This window comes from Thalassophryne amazonica, chromosome 20 (assembly GCF_902500255.1).
Source record: "Thalassophryne amazonica chromosome 20, fThaAma1.1, whole genome shotgun sequence".
Classification (NCBI taxonomy): Eukaryota; Metazoa; Chordata; class Actinopteri; order Batrachoidiformes; family Batrachoididae; genus Thalassophryne; species Thalassophryne amazonica.
This window is the reverse complement of record NC_047122.1, coordinates 28,614,488-28,632,556: the sequence shown is the minus strand read 5'-3', so window position 1 is coordinate 28,632,556 and position 18,069 is coordinate 28,614,488. Positions and strand designations below refer to the sequence as shown.

Genomic DNA, 18,069 nt, shown 5'->3' with positions numbered 1-18,069 from the left:
TTTTGCCACAATTATAAAAGCAATGATGCATCATGAAGAAATTTATACTCTGTGTTCTCTGCAGAAATAGACTGTGGTCTTGCGCTGTTCTGGGATTACTAATGCCTTATTTCCACTAATGCAACAATGGTGCACAACCTGGTCCCCGGAAGACTCTACCCCAAGTTCAGATTTTATTTAATTATTATTTTTCTTTTTTTATGAAGAAATGTCCCAAACACACAGGAAAAGGTGTGTCATTACTGCAACAAGAGTAAATTTTATATTAAATATTGGCAAAAATGATTTTGGGGGATCATGAGGTTATGTTTTCTTTAAACAATTATATAACTACATAAGAACATGTGACCTCTGGCCTTTGCAGTGGTGCAGCAGTTTTAAATGTGAATTTCTGAGGAGGCTAACCACATACCTGGTGACTCAAATGTGTGGTCCTGGCATTTGCAGTTTGTCTCGAGTTTTGGTTCAGCGACGGTCTGGGCTGGGTATTCCACACCTGAATCAGTTTCAGTACTTGAAATGCTATCTATTTCGAAGGCAGTACTTCTAAAATGTACTTTTGAATTCAGTAGTTATGCAATAAGGGGATCTGATGTGTTTTTGGAAGCCCAGCTCTGTGTATTGTGTTGTGGAAGTGCCCCTCACCCACAGGGCCGGAGTTTGAGGGTGTCGGCTGCCTGCCCTCGTAGCTTAATGTCATTGTGCTAATGGGTTGTGCTAACGTCATCAGAACCAGACGAGCTGCTATTTCATGTAATTACGTAGTGTTTATATTATTATTATAGAAAGACAATTTTAATGCACTTATAAAAAGATGCTAGGTTTAAGTTAGAACACTATAAATGAGTATTAGTGCCACTGAGATCAGATTTTGAAAATATAGTGCCGTTTTTATGAAGAAAAAAGTTGTACCTTTAAGAAAATCTTATTGACGAGAAAGTAGCCAAATGCAGAAATAACTAATTTATAATATGAACAAAGGTGTCAACTCCTGATAATCTGGTTGTGAAATGGCAGAAATGCAGTTTAATGTAACTAGATCATCACAGGGTTCAGACTTATTTTTATAATCTCATAAAATAACTGTTTTGTTGTAATAATTGCATATTTGTTTGGACTTTGCTCTTAATGGTGTCTTGTTTTATTTGTGCCTCTGTGATTCCTTTGAAAGACTTATGGTGCTGAGATCTGCGTTGTTCCCAAGCAAAGTTTAAAGACCTCTCTGGTTTACACTAAGTGGAGACTAGTCCCAAAACTTGAAATATTTGGAGTTAGCTTGAAGTAAAAAAATAAAATAGTTTCACTGCAATTTTTGCTTTTTGTCTTCAACATGTTTGTTAATGTCAGACGTTACTAGCATTTGGTTTTTACTTGAAGAATCCTTTGATTTTGTAGGCTGCGCGCTCTGGTTGCATTTGTCATCTGCGGAGCCTTCCCACGGGAATCCTTTTCCACTCGCGATGCCATGTACACAATGGCGCTCTGGAGCCTGGGTGGGGCTTTGTGTCTGTCAGCACCAGACATCAGATGGCTTTTTTGCTTGAAAGCATTTTAAAGTCCAGCTGGAGATAGATTTATATTTAAGGCTTATATAGCACGCTGCACACATCACTTTCCTAATGAAAGCATAAAGCATGATAATCCTTGTTGTGTGTGATGATTTTTTTTTTCTTTGTTTGTTTAATAATGGAAGAGGTTTACTTATGGAAAAAAACAAAACTGACACCTGTGTTGTGTTGACGTGTGAACAGTAAAAAAAAAAAAAAAAAAGTTGAGAAAACTTAAGGTAAACAGCTGCACAAATGTTTGAGTTTACGCAACTTAAAATGAGATCTTTTTAAGTTGCATAAACTCAAACATCTGTACAGCTGATTACATTTTTTATTGTTTTGGAATGGTGTGGAAATTGTTGGGTTTTGTTATGTGATCATATGAAGTTTCAGTCTTCGGCTGTGACGACATCGATGTAGTTTGAATTCAGGGTCATCATCTCAAACACTTTAGCTTGTTCCGCTGTATGGTGTGATTTTTTTTTTTTTTTTTTTTTTTTTGCGTTTACACAGATTGAGGGTTTAAAGTTCTTCTGTGGACAGACTTGTCCGTTTACAGACTGTGCCTTTCATGATGGTGCTGACAAAAAAAAACATGCGAGTAAATCAAATCTTTACATTCAGAAAATATTTCGGGCTCTGAGTCCACATTGATAAGTATATGTATTGATACTGTAAGGGGTGATTATTTATCGTGTGTGTGTGTGTGAGAGAGACATATGCCAAGAACACAAAATATGCAGAACTGATCAGTTTGGAGCTGACAGGACCAAAAGACCTGCTGTTGTTGGTTAAGTGGACGGGCACTCGAAGCACAACCCAAAAACTGATACGGTGAGGGAACACTAGGGGGCAGTAGTAAATGGTGTGTAGCATTTATTTTCTCTTTGTTCTGTACAGATGTGACTTCTCCTTCTACCTGAAAACAATTTTTTTTTTCCACAGAATGTCAGCAGTACAGCTCTTAATTATTTCACTGATTTGTCTGCGTAATGTCAGGAAATGACTGCTGTCTGTCACAATTCCACAAAGACTTCAAAGTGCTTGTTTTAGCCAACTGATGGTCTCAAACATACATCCAGTAAAAAGCAGAAAATCGTCACGTTTGAGAAGCTGGAACCAGCAGAAAGTGATATTTGTGCTTGTTAATGGATGAACCTAGTTAATTCAGTTATTGTTTTATCGCCACTGGACGACAAATAAGAATCTTTCGTGCAATCTGTGTTGTGTCACGTCCAGGCCATTGAAGCTTTTTCAATGTGTTCATGATGCTTTGGAATCTACATGTCTTTACCCTCTAACCCCTTCATGCTGATCTTTCTTTCTGTCTGTCTCTGTGGGTTGCTCTTATTCTAATGTGAATTCTTTACGTTTACAGTTGGCATACTGTAGCTCTGTGGTCGCATTATTCAATGAGTGCCCGTCTCTCATCTAAGGGATTGTCCTCATGGATACCATCTTGAGATACACTCCTTTGTTTTTGTTCGAGCACTACACTATCATCACTCATTTGTACTTTTGAGGACTGTGGCATTGTTTTTCTATCAAACTGTGAAACCTAAAGGTGTAACTCCTCTGGATTTTGTTTCTAAAGCAACATTATTTCTGTGGTATAACAAAATTACAGCTAATGTTATTTCTGTTTCTTTTTTGGGGGGGTTGACTTTACTCCTTGAGATCTTGCAGTCGATAGGGAGGAAGCATTTGAAGTTAATCATTCATCATTCAAAGGAAACTGGGAATTTTAAATCTGGCACATAAAACTGATAAAATATTATTACCCCCACTGACTCATTTTGGCAAATGAAGTTTAAAGTTTTGTAACTGTGACTGTTGGTATTTATAACTGACACAGCAGGTATATGGAGCAAAATGTGAAATTTGTTCAGATTTTACCTGGTAGCCTGTGTTTATTCACTGTGTGCATCACTGTGCTTATGTTTCTATTTTTATTTTATCTATTTATTCTTTACACTTTCACTTACACTTTTCGCAGAAAAGGTGAACATTGTTAATGTTTTGCAATATAAGATTGTGAATCCTTTATTTGAAAACTAAACTTAAAAATTAGTGGTGCAGAAGCAAATTGTTTATGGTTAAAATTATGAGGGACTACATCTTCAGCATTTCTGGACATATTGCTGAATAATTTCAAAGGAGTGTTTCTATAAATTCCACATCACTGTTATTGGTTGCATATCATACTCTGCAAGGGATTAATTTTGTTTTTGTTTCACATAATTGTATTCCCCCCACCTGGTTATAAAATTGTCGCTTTTACATTACAGCTGTATATTGAGACCTTTTTGTCTTGATCTGATCCTGGTCCTAATTTGAGCCTTTATAATTGGTTGTCATATTTAATTTTTGATTAAATTTTCTATGTATGAAATGTGAGTTTGTGTTGCTTGGACAAAATGCTGCAGCACTGTGGAAAGAACTGAATTCATTTACATGGCTGGAAGCAGCCACAGCCAGCTAGACACAGCTGAACTGATAGAAAACATTTAACTTATTCACCAGCAGTTGGCAATAGTTGGTTACTAGAATCTCAAAATAGTTGTACATTTTGGTGTGCCTCAAAATCTAAACTCGACCATTACTGAAGATTTAACCAGTTTCATTTGCTGTACCTTTTTGAGAAATTGTCCACAGATAGATGAAAACATCTCTTTAGAAGCGACAGTGCTGCTGCTGACGCTTTCTGTTCTACATACGTAAAGAATAAAAACCTGCCCATTGTTTTTCTTATGGTAGAGCAATCAGGTCCTCAAGTATTTGTTCATTGACACAGCTTTTCTAGTTTTTGAAATGAAACAATTCAACTGTGCTTGTAGATTTTCAACTTTAATTCAAGAAAAAAAAAACCACTAGGAATTACAGCCCTTTTTGCATATCATTCCCTCCTTTTACAGAGTCCAAAAATCATCATACAAAGTAAGGGTTGTTTGTACCCTGATTCCACTCCACAACTGAACCTTAACACCCTGGTGTTGGTGTCCAGTCATCCTGTGCAGTGTCAACTTGAAGGATGCCTCCTCACCAAGTGGAAATTTGAGGTCATTTTCCACAGACCTGATGGTTTTTAGAATACATCACCCACCTCAGTGTCTGAAGGAATTCTTGGCTGCAAACCTTAATATGTTTTAAAGACACCTTTCATTTATATTAGTTTTCAGTAGAATTTGACAGCATAACCACTTTAAATTATAATGCTAAAAGATCGCAATGAGCTAACTGAAAATTTTTAAGCCACAATTCAGGAGCAAATATTTGTTAATTACTTATTTGCATTCCTGATGGCTTGGTTATACAACCCCTGGCAAAAATTATGGAATCACCGGCCTCGGAGGATGTTCATTCAGTTGTTTAATTTTGTAGAAAAAAAGCAGATCACAGACATGACACAAAACTAAAGTCATTTCAAATGGCAACTTTCTGGCTTTAAGAAACACTATAAGAAATCAGGAAAAAAAAAATTGTGGCAGTCAGTAACGGTTACTTTTTTAGAACAAGCAGAGGGAAAAAAATATGGAATCACTCAGTTCTGAGGAAAAAATTATGGAATCATGAAAAACAAAAGAACGCTCCAACACCACTAGTATTTTGTTGCACCACCTCTGGGTTTTATAACAGCTTGCAGTCTCTGAGGCATGGACTTAATGAGTGACAAACAGTACTCTTCATCAATCTGGCTCCAACTTTCTCTGATTGCTGTTGCCAGATCAGCTTTGCAGGTTGGAGCCTTGTCATGGACCATTTTCTTCAACTTCCACCAAAGATTTTCAATTGGATTAAGATCCGGACTATTTGCAGGCCATGACATTGACCCTATGTGTCTTTTTGCAAGGAATGTTTTCACAGTTTTTGCTCTATGGCAAGATGCATTATCATCTTGAAAAATTATTTCATCATCCCCAAACATCCTTTCAATTGATGGGATAAGAAAAGTGTCCAAAATATCAACGTAAACTTGTGCATTTATTGATGATGTAATGACAGCCATCTCCCCAGTGCTTTTACCTGACATGCAGCCCCATATCATCAATGACTGTGGAAATTTACATGTTCTCTTCAGGCACTCATCTTTATAAATCTCACTGGAACGGCGCCAAACAAAAGTTCCAACATCATCACCTTGCCCAATGCAGATTCGAGATTCATCACTGAATATGACTTTCATCCAGTCATCCACAGTCCACGATTACTTTTCCTTAGCCCATTGTAACCTTGTTTTTTTCTGTTTAGGTGTTAATGATGGCTTTCGTCTAGCTTTTCTGTATGTAAATCCCATTTCCTTTAGGCGGTTTCTTACAGTTCAGTCACAGACGTTGACTCCAGTTTCCTCCCATTCGTTCTTCATTTGTTTTGTTGTGCATTTTAGATTTTTGAGACATATTGCTTTAAGTTTTCTGTCTTGACGCTTTGATGTCTTCATTGGTCTACCAGTATGTTTGCCTTTAACAACCTTCACATGTTTGTATTTGGTCCAGAGTTTAGACACAACTGACTGTGAACAACCAACATCTTTTTGCAACATTGCATGATGATATACCCTCTTTTAAGAGTTTGATAATCCTCTCCTTTGTTTCAGTTGACATCGCTCATGTTGGAGCCATGATTCATGTCAGTACACTTGGTGCAACAGCTCTCCAAGGTGTGATCACTCCTTTTTAGATGCAGACTAATGAGCAGATCTGATTTGATGCAGGTGTTAGTTTTGGGGATGAAAATTTACAGGGTGATTCCATAATTTATTCCTCAGAATTGAGTGAGTCCATATTTTTTTTCCTCTGCTTGGTCTAAAAACGTAACCATTACTGACTGCCACAATTATTTTTCCTGATTTCTTATAGTGTTTCTTAAAGCCAGAAAGCTGCCATTTGAATTGAATTTAGTTTTGTGTCATGTCTGTGATCTGCTTTTTTTCTACAAAATTAAACAACTGAATGAACATCCTCCGAGGCCGGTGATTCCATAATTTTTGCCAGGGGTTGTAGTGCAGCAGATAACCAAAACAATCGTTCAGTTTGTGTTAAAAGCATGAAATTTGGTACACATATAGCCAAAGGCATACCGAAAAGATTTGGATATGGAGGCATTAAGAATTTTCAACATGGTGCCCATGACAGCCATTTTTCAAAATGGCCACCAGCAACGCCTGTTTTCTTATGAGTGACGGACATAATATGATATTTTAGACATATTTACCATATAATGTACTTGGTAAATGTCTATAGGATAATTGAAAAGTTGTCATTTCATATTCAAGATGGCCACCATTTCCCAAGATGGCGGCCATCACTTGTATGACGGTCTGATATGCATGATCTCGGTGTCAAATCAGTCGTTTATGATGCAGAATTCAAATTCTGAACTTAAAATTGTCCAGAAGCATCCTTCTACCTCACAACTGAACATGACCACTGTTTCTCTCAAAATGGCAGCCATATGGCCCACAATAAAATGTATAATTGTATGTAAATAGAGCTATTATACATTTTATTGGAATTAAAATGTTGAACAATAAAGTAAAAATCCCCATATCTGCAAGACCTGAACCATTCAATGAATGGAAATGTAATAGAGTGGATGTCAAAGCACAGCCAGGGCACACTGGTGACACCACTGCTGTGAAACTCAGCATGGGGTTCAGTGCCAGCTAAATACACTCCTCTAGTCTTAATAATGCCATATTTTCTGTAATGTGCTGGTTGTGGTAAGTGGTAGTGTAGTTTAGTTTCCTAAATGCTATCTAATATTAGCCCCACATCTACTTAATAGTTTATTAATTTAGATGTAGTTAGATAGCCGCACCTGAATGGACAGGATGTGCCAGTGCGGGAGAGCCGAGCCAAGGGTAATGGGGCTTTATATGACTTTCATATTGTTACCCGCATGGTGTACAGATCGCACAGGAATGAAATGGCATTGGATGAACGATCGGGCTAGGTGTATGGTAATTTTCTTGTCCGAACCTAGTTGTATCCCATACACAAATGTGTTACTGTTGTCCCTGGCAGAATTAACTCTACACGGCTGAAAGAGAAACTTCTTGCTGAGTTCCCAGATATGCAAGCTTACATGAAGGGAAGAGATGTCCTGATGGCCTTTGAAGAGGACATCGGCACTGCTCTTGTCAAAGCTTGTGAGCAGGATAACAACGAAGATGCTATGCACATTGCACGTGCTGCACAGATAGTCTGCCGTCACATGTTGGGTGAGGCAAAACCATTTAATGGTTTTCCTGAACACTGCCAAGAGGACTCTGTGCCACAGCTGTTGCTTACCTTTGTTAACATGGTACTAGAGGGACCCAGTATCAAAGACCAGATGGAAGAAGCAACATCTCCTGCAGCACTTACAATTGCTCAGTTGCTAAAATTCAACAGTGTTAAGCACAAGCGGGCACCAGACAGAACTGCTTTTGTCCGACACAGTACTGCACAGGAGACACCAGTTCCATTATACGTGGGACTGATGCTGCATGCCCACACACTGGAACTGGGATTCAGAGACGTGTGGTAGGTGATGCAGCCATTCCCAGGAACTGGCCAAACTTTCTCAGAGTTAACAGCAATAAGACAGAATTGTTTGCCTTTCTCTGAAAAGCTCTTCTCACATCATTACTGCAGGAGGACAAACAGCTTGTTATCACTAGTGACATAGAAGTCCTTAGCAAGCCACCACTCCCAGATAGGTCTTCGATTGCTCCTTTTTCACATGAGGAAGCCGATAGTCGCATGTTATTACATGTAGCCCATGCAGCCAGAAATGGCCATCATAAGATCATGATTAAAACAGTAGATACTGATGTTGTGGTGCTAGCTGTGGCAGTGGCTCAGACTCTACAACCAGAAGATGAGCTTTGGTTGGCTTTCGGAACTGGAAAGAGTTTCCGATACTTAGCAGCCCATGAAATTGCAGCAGGACTAGGACCTGAGAAAGCACGTGTGGTACCACTGTTCCATGCAGTGACGGGTTGCGACACTGTGTCAAGCTTTGTTGGCCATGGGAAAAAGACTGTGGGCTGTATGGACTGTATTTCCTGAGCTTATGCATGCCCTGTTGAAACTGTCTTCAGCCCCAACTGAGATACCACAAGAGGTAATGGCCACAATTGAGAGGTTTGTTATCCTACTCTATGACCGAACCAGCACATGCACAGAAATAGATACGGCAAGAAGGAAGTTATTCGCCAAGACGCACAATGCAGAATCAATCCCTCTGACCAAGGCTGCCCTGGAAGAGCATGTCAAGAGAGCAGTATACCAAGGAGGTCACGTGTGGGGTCAAGTGCTGGTGTCAACGCCAGAACTACCTTCACCATCCAAATGGGGTTGGTCAAAGACATCTGAGGGAGACTATCAACCCTTCTGGACATGCCTACCAGATGCAGGCCAGTCCAGTTATGAACTTGTCACTTGCAAATGTAAGAAAGGTTGTATTGGGCATTGCAAGTGCAAAAAAGCTCAATTACAATGCACTGCCTTCTGCTTCTGTGAAGGCGAGTGTGAATAGTCTTCCCTGTGATAGACCCTACATTTGGCCTCACTTAATATATGTCTTGTGAGATAGAACAAAGCTTCTCAGAAATTCTACATTTGCTAATTCAAATTATGCATCACGAAAAATGTATAATTCGACACAGAGTTTATCTGTATCTAACCAGTCTGGAAACAATGGCGACCATTTTGAATTTTTAATGAAAATGTCTAATCCAAAAAAACACATTAGCAAGCACTTATGGTAATTAATTAATCGAATTCTAATTAATTAAATCTAATTTTAAGTTCAGAATTTGAATTCTGCATCATAAACGACGACTGATTTGACACCGAGATCATACATATCAGACCGTCATACAAGTGACAGCTGCCATCTTGGGAAATGGTGGCCATCTTGAATATGAATGGACAACTTTTCAATTATCCTATAGACATTTACCAAGTACAATATATGGTAAATATGTCTAAAATGTCATATTATGTCCATCACTCATAAGAAAACAGGCATTGCTGGTGGCCATTTTGAAAAATAGCTGCCATGGGCGCCATGTTGAAAATTCATGATGTCTCCATTTTCAAATCTTTTCGATATGCCTTTGGCTATATGTGTACCAAATTTCATGCTTTTATCACAAACTGAACAATTCTTATACATATTGGAGTTAAACTGCTGGACTATTACTAGAATGGGAAATTAATTATTAAATGTGTACTTTAATTAACTTAAATTAAAGCTGCATGGTATCAGCATGCTAACACAAGTAGACTGCAAGTATTACTATGGTAACCATGCAAGTTTTTAGCATAGTAGCATGCTAACAAATACTCTTGCCCTATTTGAAATGCGAGTTGTTAGAAGCATTACATTTGCTGTTTTACTTTATTGTGTTTAATGGTGTTTTTTTCTGTTTCTTTTAACTATATATTTGTCCTGATCAAGCTACAACAGCACAACAAAACATTAGCTATTCAACATGAAACATAAAATGTTGTTATAACCATTCCAGAGTTAAACTATAAAAGTATGAAATCAAATTGACATAAAAATGCTGAATTGGTAGAAATATTTTTTAAGCAGTAAATATTCTTTCTTGAGTCTGACTTTGATTCCCATAACAGTATTAAGTCAATGTTGACATCCTTTTAGTATTTGTCCTTAGAAAAATGCAGTTATTCTGAAAATATTACACTGAATCACAGATCACAAAAAAAAATAAAAATACACAACTTTTACATGACTCATTTCATTGTAATTGCACCCTTATTGTAAATACTGGAGTCCCTCATTTTAAAGGGGTCCTGAAACAGGACCCCTTTAAAATGAGGGACTCCAGTTATAATTTGTGAGGAACATTATTATTTCAGAAATCAATCTTCGAACTACTGTAAAAACTCGTATATGTATAATTTTTGGTTAAAGGGGTGGCACACAGCCGCTGGTGTTCCAAAGAAGTCTCCCATCCAAGTACTAACCAGGCCCCGCACTGCTTAGCTTCTGCCGGGAGCAGGCTTATACAGAGCAGATCAGCTTTCATTCATTCATTCAAATATCACAACATAGTAATCAAGACATAAATACACATGCACACACAAATTCAGCTTTGCTTATTGCAGCTCTTCAGAACCAGAATAAACTCTGCTGTCAAAACAGACTTTACTTTAAAAAGTTAGTGTGTGATGATTTTTTTAAGTTGACTGTACTTGATAATTTGATGTAAACTCTGTAACAATTTAAAGTAACAGTAGAGTAGTGCACCGGTAGTGCACATATATCTCACAAGAAATTCTGGCTTGAAGCCACATGTGCACCTGCTTTATGTTTGTTTTTTTGTACCGTGGAGCTCTTTTTATGTATACATAGTTTTTTTTTTTTTTCCTGGAAAAGGTGTACCTTAGCAGGCAGCATGGTGGCTTAGTGGTTAGCACTGTTGCCTCACTGCAAGAAGGTCATGGGTTTGATTCCTACCTGTGGCCTTTCTGTGTGGAGTTTGTGTGTTCTCCCCGTGTTTGCGTGGGTTCTCTCCGGGTGCTCAAGCTTCCTCCCAGATCCAAAGACACACAGGTTAGGTGGACTGGAAACTTTAAATTGCGTGTGGGTGTGAATGTGTATGTTTGTCTATATGTGGCCCTGAGACAACTGGCGTCCTGTCTAGGATGTGCTCTGCCTCACACGCTATGACTGCTGGGATAAGCTCCAGCCCCCCTGCAACCCTAATTGGAGTAAGCGGTTGAAGATGAGTGATTGTGAGGTGTAGCTTAGCATAAATCCAGAGTCATTCATGACTATGACAAGAAAACATGATACTGGGTTGGTTGTTTTGTTGAATCATTATAAAAGTTACCTCAATTTATCTTTTCATGTTCAGTCAACTTAAAACTTTTAAGTTAAAACAGTTTTTACCATTTAGAACTCAGTGTATGTGTACTGTATCACATTTATTATTATTAAAGTAATTCTCAATCCTGACCATTGGAGACCGTCAATACTGCACATTTTTCATTTTCACATTCGATACCTACAGTTAATTAACTCAGTCAGTTGTGGCCGTCAGTAGGTGAGCAGGTCACATGTAGGAGCATGACCTGGTGCTACATGTTACCGAATCCACCTCTTTGCTGGGTAATCCTTTATCTCCCAAATGTAACTAAATGTGTGCCCTTAGCTTGGGCCAGTCCTTGTGGTCCTCAATAACGAGACACCTGCATCTTGGATCGTGTTCAGGGAAAATGCTCCATGTACTCATAGTGATGCAGATGATGCTTAGATGATGCATACAGATCAGAATTTTGACAACTTGGGCCTTTTTCTTTGTGCAAACATATGAGCAGCAGTAAGTCCACTTCATAACTTCAGATGTCTTTTGACCCCAGTGGAGCAGGAAGATGTTCAAAATATGTCAGACTCGTGGTTCTTGAGGACCCGGTTGAGGACCACTAATTTAAAAAAATAATTACTTTCATTATGTCCATATTAAGGCAAGGCTTCTTCCTTGTACTTGTCAATCCTGGGGGATTTTTGGGACAGACAGCCGTGGATGCTTCTGCATTTCAGGATGTGCAACTTGGCACTGATGTTCTTCAAACACTGCTTTAACATTCTCCTAACGGCTGCTGACAAAAAGTAGAAGATAAAAGGATCCAGGCAGGCATTGAAAGTACTGGATAGCAATGTAATGTGCCTCCACTCATGACTCTCCTGATGGACAAACCCCACCACATGGGAAGCATTGTAGGGGCCAAAGCAGATGACGAATACAAGCAGCGTGCCAAGGGCCAAGCCAATGGCTCGCAGTCTCTGGCGTCTACTAATCTTTGGCAGACGGGACAGGATGCAGATGAAGTTAACATAGCAGAAAGTGGAGATGATGAAGGGCACACAGAAGAGTACCAAGAAGAGCTCCAGGCGGACCGGTAGCAGGATTGTGAGCTCGTCCTTAGTGAAATTCAGGTAGCAGGTGTCTGGCACCAGAGATGGGCTGCTGGTGGCATTGCCATTGTTGATGCTCACGTTTGCACCATTGTTCCATTGGAAGTAAGGCATGATATAAACGATGCTCAGGTTCAGAGAAGTCACCACCCAGATCAGGATGCAGACCAGAACAGTGTAATGTGGCCTACGATACAAGGAATACCTGAAGGGGTGGGCCACACCCATGTAGCGCTCCACACTCACAGCTGTGAGGAGCAGCGTACTGTTGTAAATTGTGACGTAGAACACAAATCCGGTGAGTGGACACAGGGGGAAGGGCAAGAGCCAGACCATGTTGTCCGAAGCCTCTTTCATTTTGAACGGCAGGAACGCAAGGAAGATTAGGTCGGAGATAGTGAGGTTAAGCAGGAGGATGTCTATTGGGGCGGTCTTGCGTCGCACCTTGCAACAGAAGGTGCAGAATGCCAGGATATTTGCAGGAACCCCCATCAGGAAGGTGAGGCTGTAGACGGAAAGCAGCATGTGACTGTACAGCATGGTTTCTGATCGCAGTCACTGTGGAAAAGCACAAAAGCAGAAATGTTTCAACCCGTAGTGTTTAAATACTGATTCTACCTCTTTCAATGAGTGTGCAGAAGCTGCAATTTCAGACGGTACTTTTCCATAGTATAAGTCGCACCTTTTTTCTGTATTATCAGCTCTTTAATTTAGGATTTTTCTGCATTGGTGTAGTGTACTTTATCTTCTTCTTTTGGCTGTTCCCATTAGGGGTCACCACACCAGAGCAATCGTTTCCATCTCACCCTGTGATTTGTGTCTGTCTCTGTCACACCAACCACCTGCATGTCCTCTCAACACATCCATAAGCCTCCTCTTTGGCCTCCCTCTTCTCCTCTTGCCTTGTGGCTCCATCCTCAGCATCCTTCTCCCTAATACCCATCACACATATGCCAATTGAGGATGAATGGGGTCAGAATGACACATTCAGCCACAGCTGGGAAGTACTGAGGTGCAGTCTGAAGACGGACAGACAGCAGTCTCTGAACAGTCTACATATTTGGTCCCATTTGCTTGGCTGTTCTGAGTGTGTTGCACAGTTCAAAACACTCTTGACGCTGTCGAGATGGGATGCACATATGTGCAGTTTCTGCACCATCTGATTGCAGTTTACATATTCTGACGGCATCATAACAGCATTTGAAACGATTTGCTTGCGGTTGATTGAACTCTGAGATCGATCGGTCATGGCAAAGCCTGCCAGCATGTTGTGCCACATCTGTCCACCTCCGCTGGACCCCGGACAGGGACGGCAAAGGAAATGTTGATATGTAATAACATGTATATGGCACACATACATCATGTGCAGTGGGTGTGAACAGAGCACAATCAAACCGAAAGTACAGTGTGCCACTGCGCAGCGCACACTGCCGCAGATACAGATACATTTCCATGTCTTCCCATGGGTAAGATAAATAATGCAAAATATTGTGCCCATCATATCTGTGACACCAGGGCAGCTGTGCCTCCCTGTGGTCTCTTGCCCAGTAATGCGTGATAGCACACGTCAGAGGCTTGGAGCTGAACGGATCTCACCGCTGTAATATACATATTATTACTTGATCACCATCTAAACTCTGTAGTAGATACGACGTGGAACTGTATCGCTGGGCCATGACAACATTATTAAACATGAAACTCACCTCCAGCATGGGACCAGGATTGTTTCACAGCGCAGGGTGCACAGGATCCAGGAACCAGTGAAAAGCCTCTCACCTGGCTGCTGTGTGCTGCAAACAACCACAGCAAAAATAAATCTCATGTGATAAACCAACCGACATCACGGTGTACAGAGTTGCGCTGTGCTGCTGAAGTGAGCAAAAAAATATCGCTGGAAAGGCTGCGTCTGACGAATGATGGGAAGCGTGGCCCACCGCCAGCAAAGTTTCAGCAAAGGTGTCCAGTGGCAGACAGCAGCATGTGCACGCACACAAAGCAATGTTTAGCAGCAAATAGAGTCCAGAGACTAGCAGCAGCGCACCTGTGCACGGGGTGCATGTGCCCCGCACACACACTTAGTGCCTCATTCAGCCGTTATGAACACACACACACAGACACACTGAGTGATCATTTCATCATTTCAGCATCTGTTCCATGCAAGCACACGCACGTGAGGTCAGCGCTGGGAAGGGGAGGACCACACCGATGCCGGCGTTGACACATATGGCGTGAGTCCAGTCCATAAGTTGGTTGTACTCTGATGTCCAGTACCGTCAGGCCCTGTGAAAAGGGAGGACACAGTGCTGCCTCCCACTCTATCCCATGTTTGCCATCCAGACGTTTGGACATCGGGCAGACTTCAGTGCCTTTTATGGCTGTGTGACACCAGTCTGTGTCATCTAAACTGTTGTCAAACTATGTTTTATATGCCATCGTGCAGGTGTGGATGAGGTAGCCTGGATGGGATCCGCCCACAGTCTACATGCCTCTTTCCATCCCAAATGCATCTGGATTATATTTGCCGTGTCTGGCTCGTTCCTGCACATTCTTGCTAAGTGTGATGGGGCTTATATACCCTGGATCCCTCCTCTGCACATGTCCAAACCATCTCAATCTTGCCTCTCTGACTTTGTCTCCAAACCGACCCACCTGATATGTTCATTCCTAATCCTGTCCATTCTTGTCATTCCCAAAGAGAAAAGCAACATCTTTAGCTCTGCCACCTCCAGCTCTGTCCCCTGTCTTTTTGTTAGTGCCACCGTCTCCAAGCTGTACAACATAGCTGGTCTCACTGTTGTCTTGTAGACTTTTCCCCTTCACTCTTGCAACTATTCTTCTGTCACAAATCACTCCTGCTACCTTTATCCACCCTGCCTGCACTCTTTTCTTCACCTCTCTACCACACTCTCGATTACTTAGGATAGTTGACCCCAAGTATTGAAACTCATAGAATTTATTCTTTCAGTACTGGAATTTATTTTGTTTAGTACTTTGATTCCTGGGAAATTCCTATACAAATAGCCATTTGGAATTAATGCTTTTAATAGTAATGAATGTGTGATTTTTCACTATATAAGTTGCATCAGAGTATAAGTCGCAAGACATCCCAAACAGGTAAAAAAAAAAAAAAAAAAAAAAATTACTTATATTCCGGAAAATACGGTAATTGTCATGGGCCTTATCTTTACGATGTATAGCACACAGGACTAAGGTCCAGTGCACAAGTGCTTTGGGGGCATGTTCAACTTCTTTGCTATTTACACTGCATGTAACCTGAACACAAAGTGAGGCGCCGGGCATTAGGGATTGAATATAGTTTCTTAATCATGGATGTGTTTTGGGTGTAACATGGATTAAACCGATCTTATTGTTATCCATCATTCTCTTAAAGAGGTGGTGCACTGGAACTAAAGTGAGATGTTTTCTGGGAGGAAACACCTTTGCTTGCAATGCCTCAACGCGCAAGAGCAAATCATTTACCGGAACAGCCACCAAATATCCCCAGAGTGAAGCAGTAAGATGAAGTTTTGTATTTTTCCTTTAGTGTTTGCTTGTATTTAATTTCAATTTTTTTGTTTTCAATTTAGTTTTGTAGTTTGATGTAATAATTTGCATCCCTGTGTGCGTAGTCAAAGTGTATGTGTGTTGTGAACCCGCTTGTGTAAGGCATGTCTGTACATTACACAGGAAAAACAGCAGAAAAAATTGTGCTTGACTTTAGATCAGGGTTTTGGTGGTTTGTGGCACAGTCGTTTCCACCAACGCTACGTCTGATGACACTTCATTTTTAGACCAATGCAACTATAGGTACATACATAAACTTGCTACTTACGTAACGTGGGCGCTGGGTGTGAAAATGGTCTAAAACGAGCTATAGCACTCGCGTTGCGCTGTGCACTGCTTTGCCCCAGTTAGACAATAGGGTTCCAATTCTCTTTCAGTTCCTTTTCTTTGTTCCCTTCTAAAATACATTTTTATTTTTTTGAAACCAATTGTTCAGTTTGCTTTTAGGGATTTCATACTGGATCAAACACCAAATCCATTGCTCTGAATTTCTTTGTTTCACCTGACTGTTAAGACAACCTCATCACTTGGTTTAAAAAAAATATATATACATAGTAATCCACTGGTTTAAGCTGCTTAACAGAAGTAAAAATTTACTTAATAATTTAATGACCTGGTGCGGCTAACTGACCTTGTTGTCCATCTCTGTGTGGCTGTCGTTTCTGATGCTCTGCACACCAGCAGCACAAGTCGCCTTCTGGAAGCAGACTGTTTGATCATTTCATTTCATGCAGTATGTGCACCTGAATGGGTGCTATCTCACCTGCACCAACGGAAATTTAATAAGCTTCTGCTGCAATCTGTTCTTTCCAAACACAATTTCCCAGCAATGGCTTTAAAGCTGTGTGTTGTATGTAGAGATATATGGCAATAACTTGTAAGGAAGAACCCTCAAACATATAAAATCTGTTATATGGCATTTGATAACAGTGTTTTGAAACAAAGAGGCCACTGGCTAGGTTCCCTCCTCTTCAGAAGGGCTATTCAAATAATCAATCAAAGAACAATTTTTCTATGATACCACCGAATTTTCTCCAGAAAAGCACAAAACTGGTGAAGCTGTAAATGCTTTAATTTTATATAATTAACTAGTGTGTTTCCCGTGGAGATCCATGGGCTCTAGATTGGGTAGCAGTTATAAAAGGGTGGTAAGAAATTATGCAAAGTTTCTATAGAGTTGTATTGGCATGTGAGTCCAGACTGTAATTATCAATGTCCATTGTTGTGTTGTTAGCTAATATCCATAGTTTGTACAAAAATATTGTTCCATTTTGGCAGCGTTCATCCTTGATCCAAAATACATAAGCACACCAAACGGCAAATGCAAACTCTCACAGTGAATGCAGTTAGAATTAGGTTTAATCAAAAAAACAAGCAGGGATTCAGTACACTTGTGGTCCAGCAGCGAAACGAAGGTACAGACAGGTGGGAGACTGAGGCTAGGTACAATAAAAAGGCTGAGGTAAAAAAAAACAAACAAAAAAAAAAAACTGTGGTGGCATTCAAAAGTAAAGACAAAAACGTGGTCATGGACAGAACAATGTCAAATACCGGCAGGCTGATCACAAGGCAAAGCAAGACAAGGTCTGAGGGCTGAAAAGTGAAATACATTCAACAATCTGGTAGGGGACTGTGAGATTGTAAGGCTTTAAATAGTGGCAGGCTAATTAGGGTGTGGAATGAGGAACAGGTGAGCAGAAGGTTCTAGAAGGTTGCATGGCTGGGAAAGAGAAGAGCAGGTGCAAGAGCGTGCAATGAGACAAAGAGCAAAGCGGACTGGGGCAAGATGAACAAGTGACAGAAAAAAACAACAGTGACAAACATGATGTGCTCAAGACAAACAATAATAGATGTGATCAACACAAAGGGAGCAACCAAGGAAACAACGTGACCAGCCTAAAAAGAAAGATAAGTAAATAAAGACTATGATCCCAAACCAAAGCAGAACAGATTCTCACTCAAGTATAAGTAAATGCAATAACAGATAATGAGATGGAAAAGCAAACTACAAGTCAAACAG

General features: G+C 40.3%; 1 protein-coding gene across 1 annotated transcript; it reads right to left on the bottom strand.

The window, feature by feature from the left end:
- Positions 1 to 12,029: 12,029 nt before the first annotated feature.
- LOC117501483 (free fatty acid receptor 3-like) lies at positions 12,030 to 16,993 on the bottom strand. Its single transcript, XM_034160380.1, has 2 exons — positions 16,681 to 16,993; positions 12,030 to 12,990 (listed from the first exon to the last, which is right to left on the bottom strand). Exons 1-2 carry the CDS (start codon positions 16,767 to 16,769, stop codon positions 12,030 to 12,032), a joined length of 1,050 nt encoding a protein of 349 aa, XP_034016271.1. The 5' UTR covers positions 16,770 to 16,993.
- Positions 16,994 to 18,069: the final 1,076 nt, after the last annotated feature.

Bases quoted from the DNA above. Each gene is read 5' to 3' on its own strand.
- LOC117501483 (XM_034160380.1), bottom strand. From the start codon at position 16,769: ATGATCAAACAGTCTGCTTCCAGAAGGCGACTTGTGCTGCTGGTGTGC. The intron at 12,991-16,680 runs GTCAGTTAGCCG...TTCCGTCTACAG, and splicing joins ACACAGAGATGGACAACAAG to CCTCACCTTCCTGATGGGGG.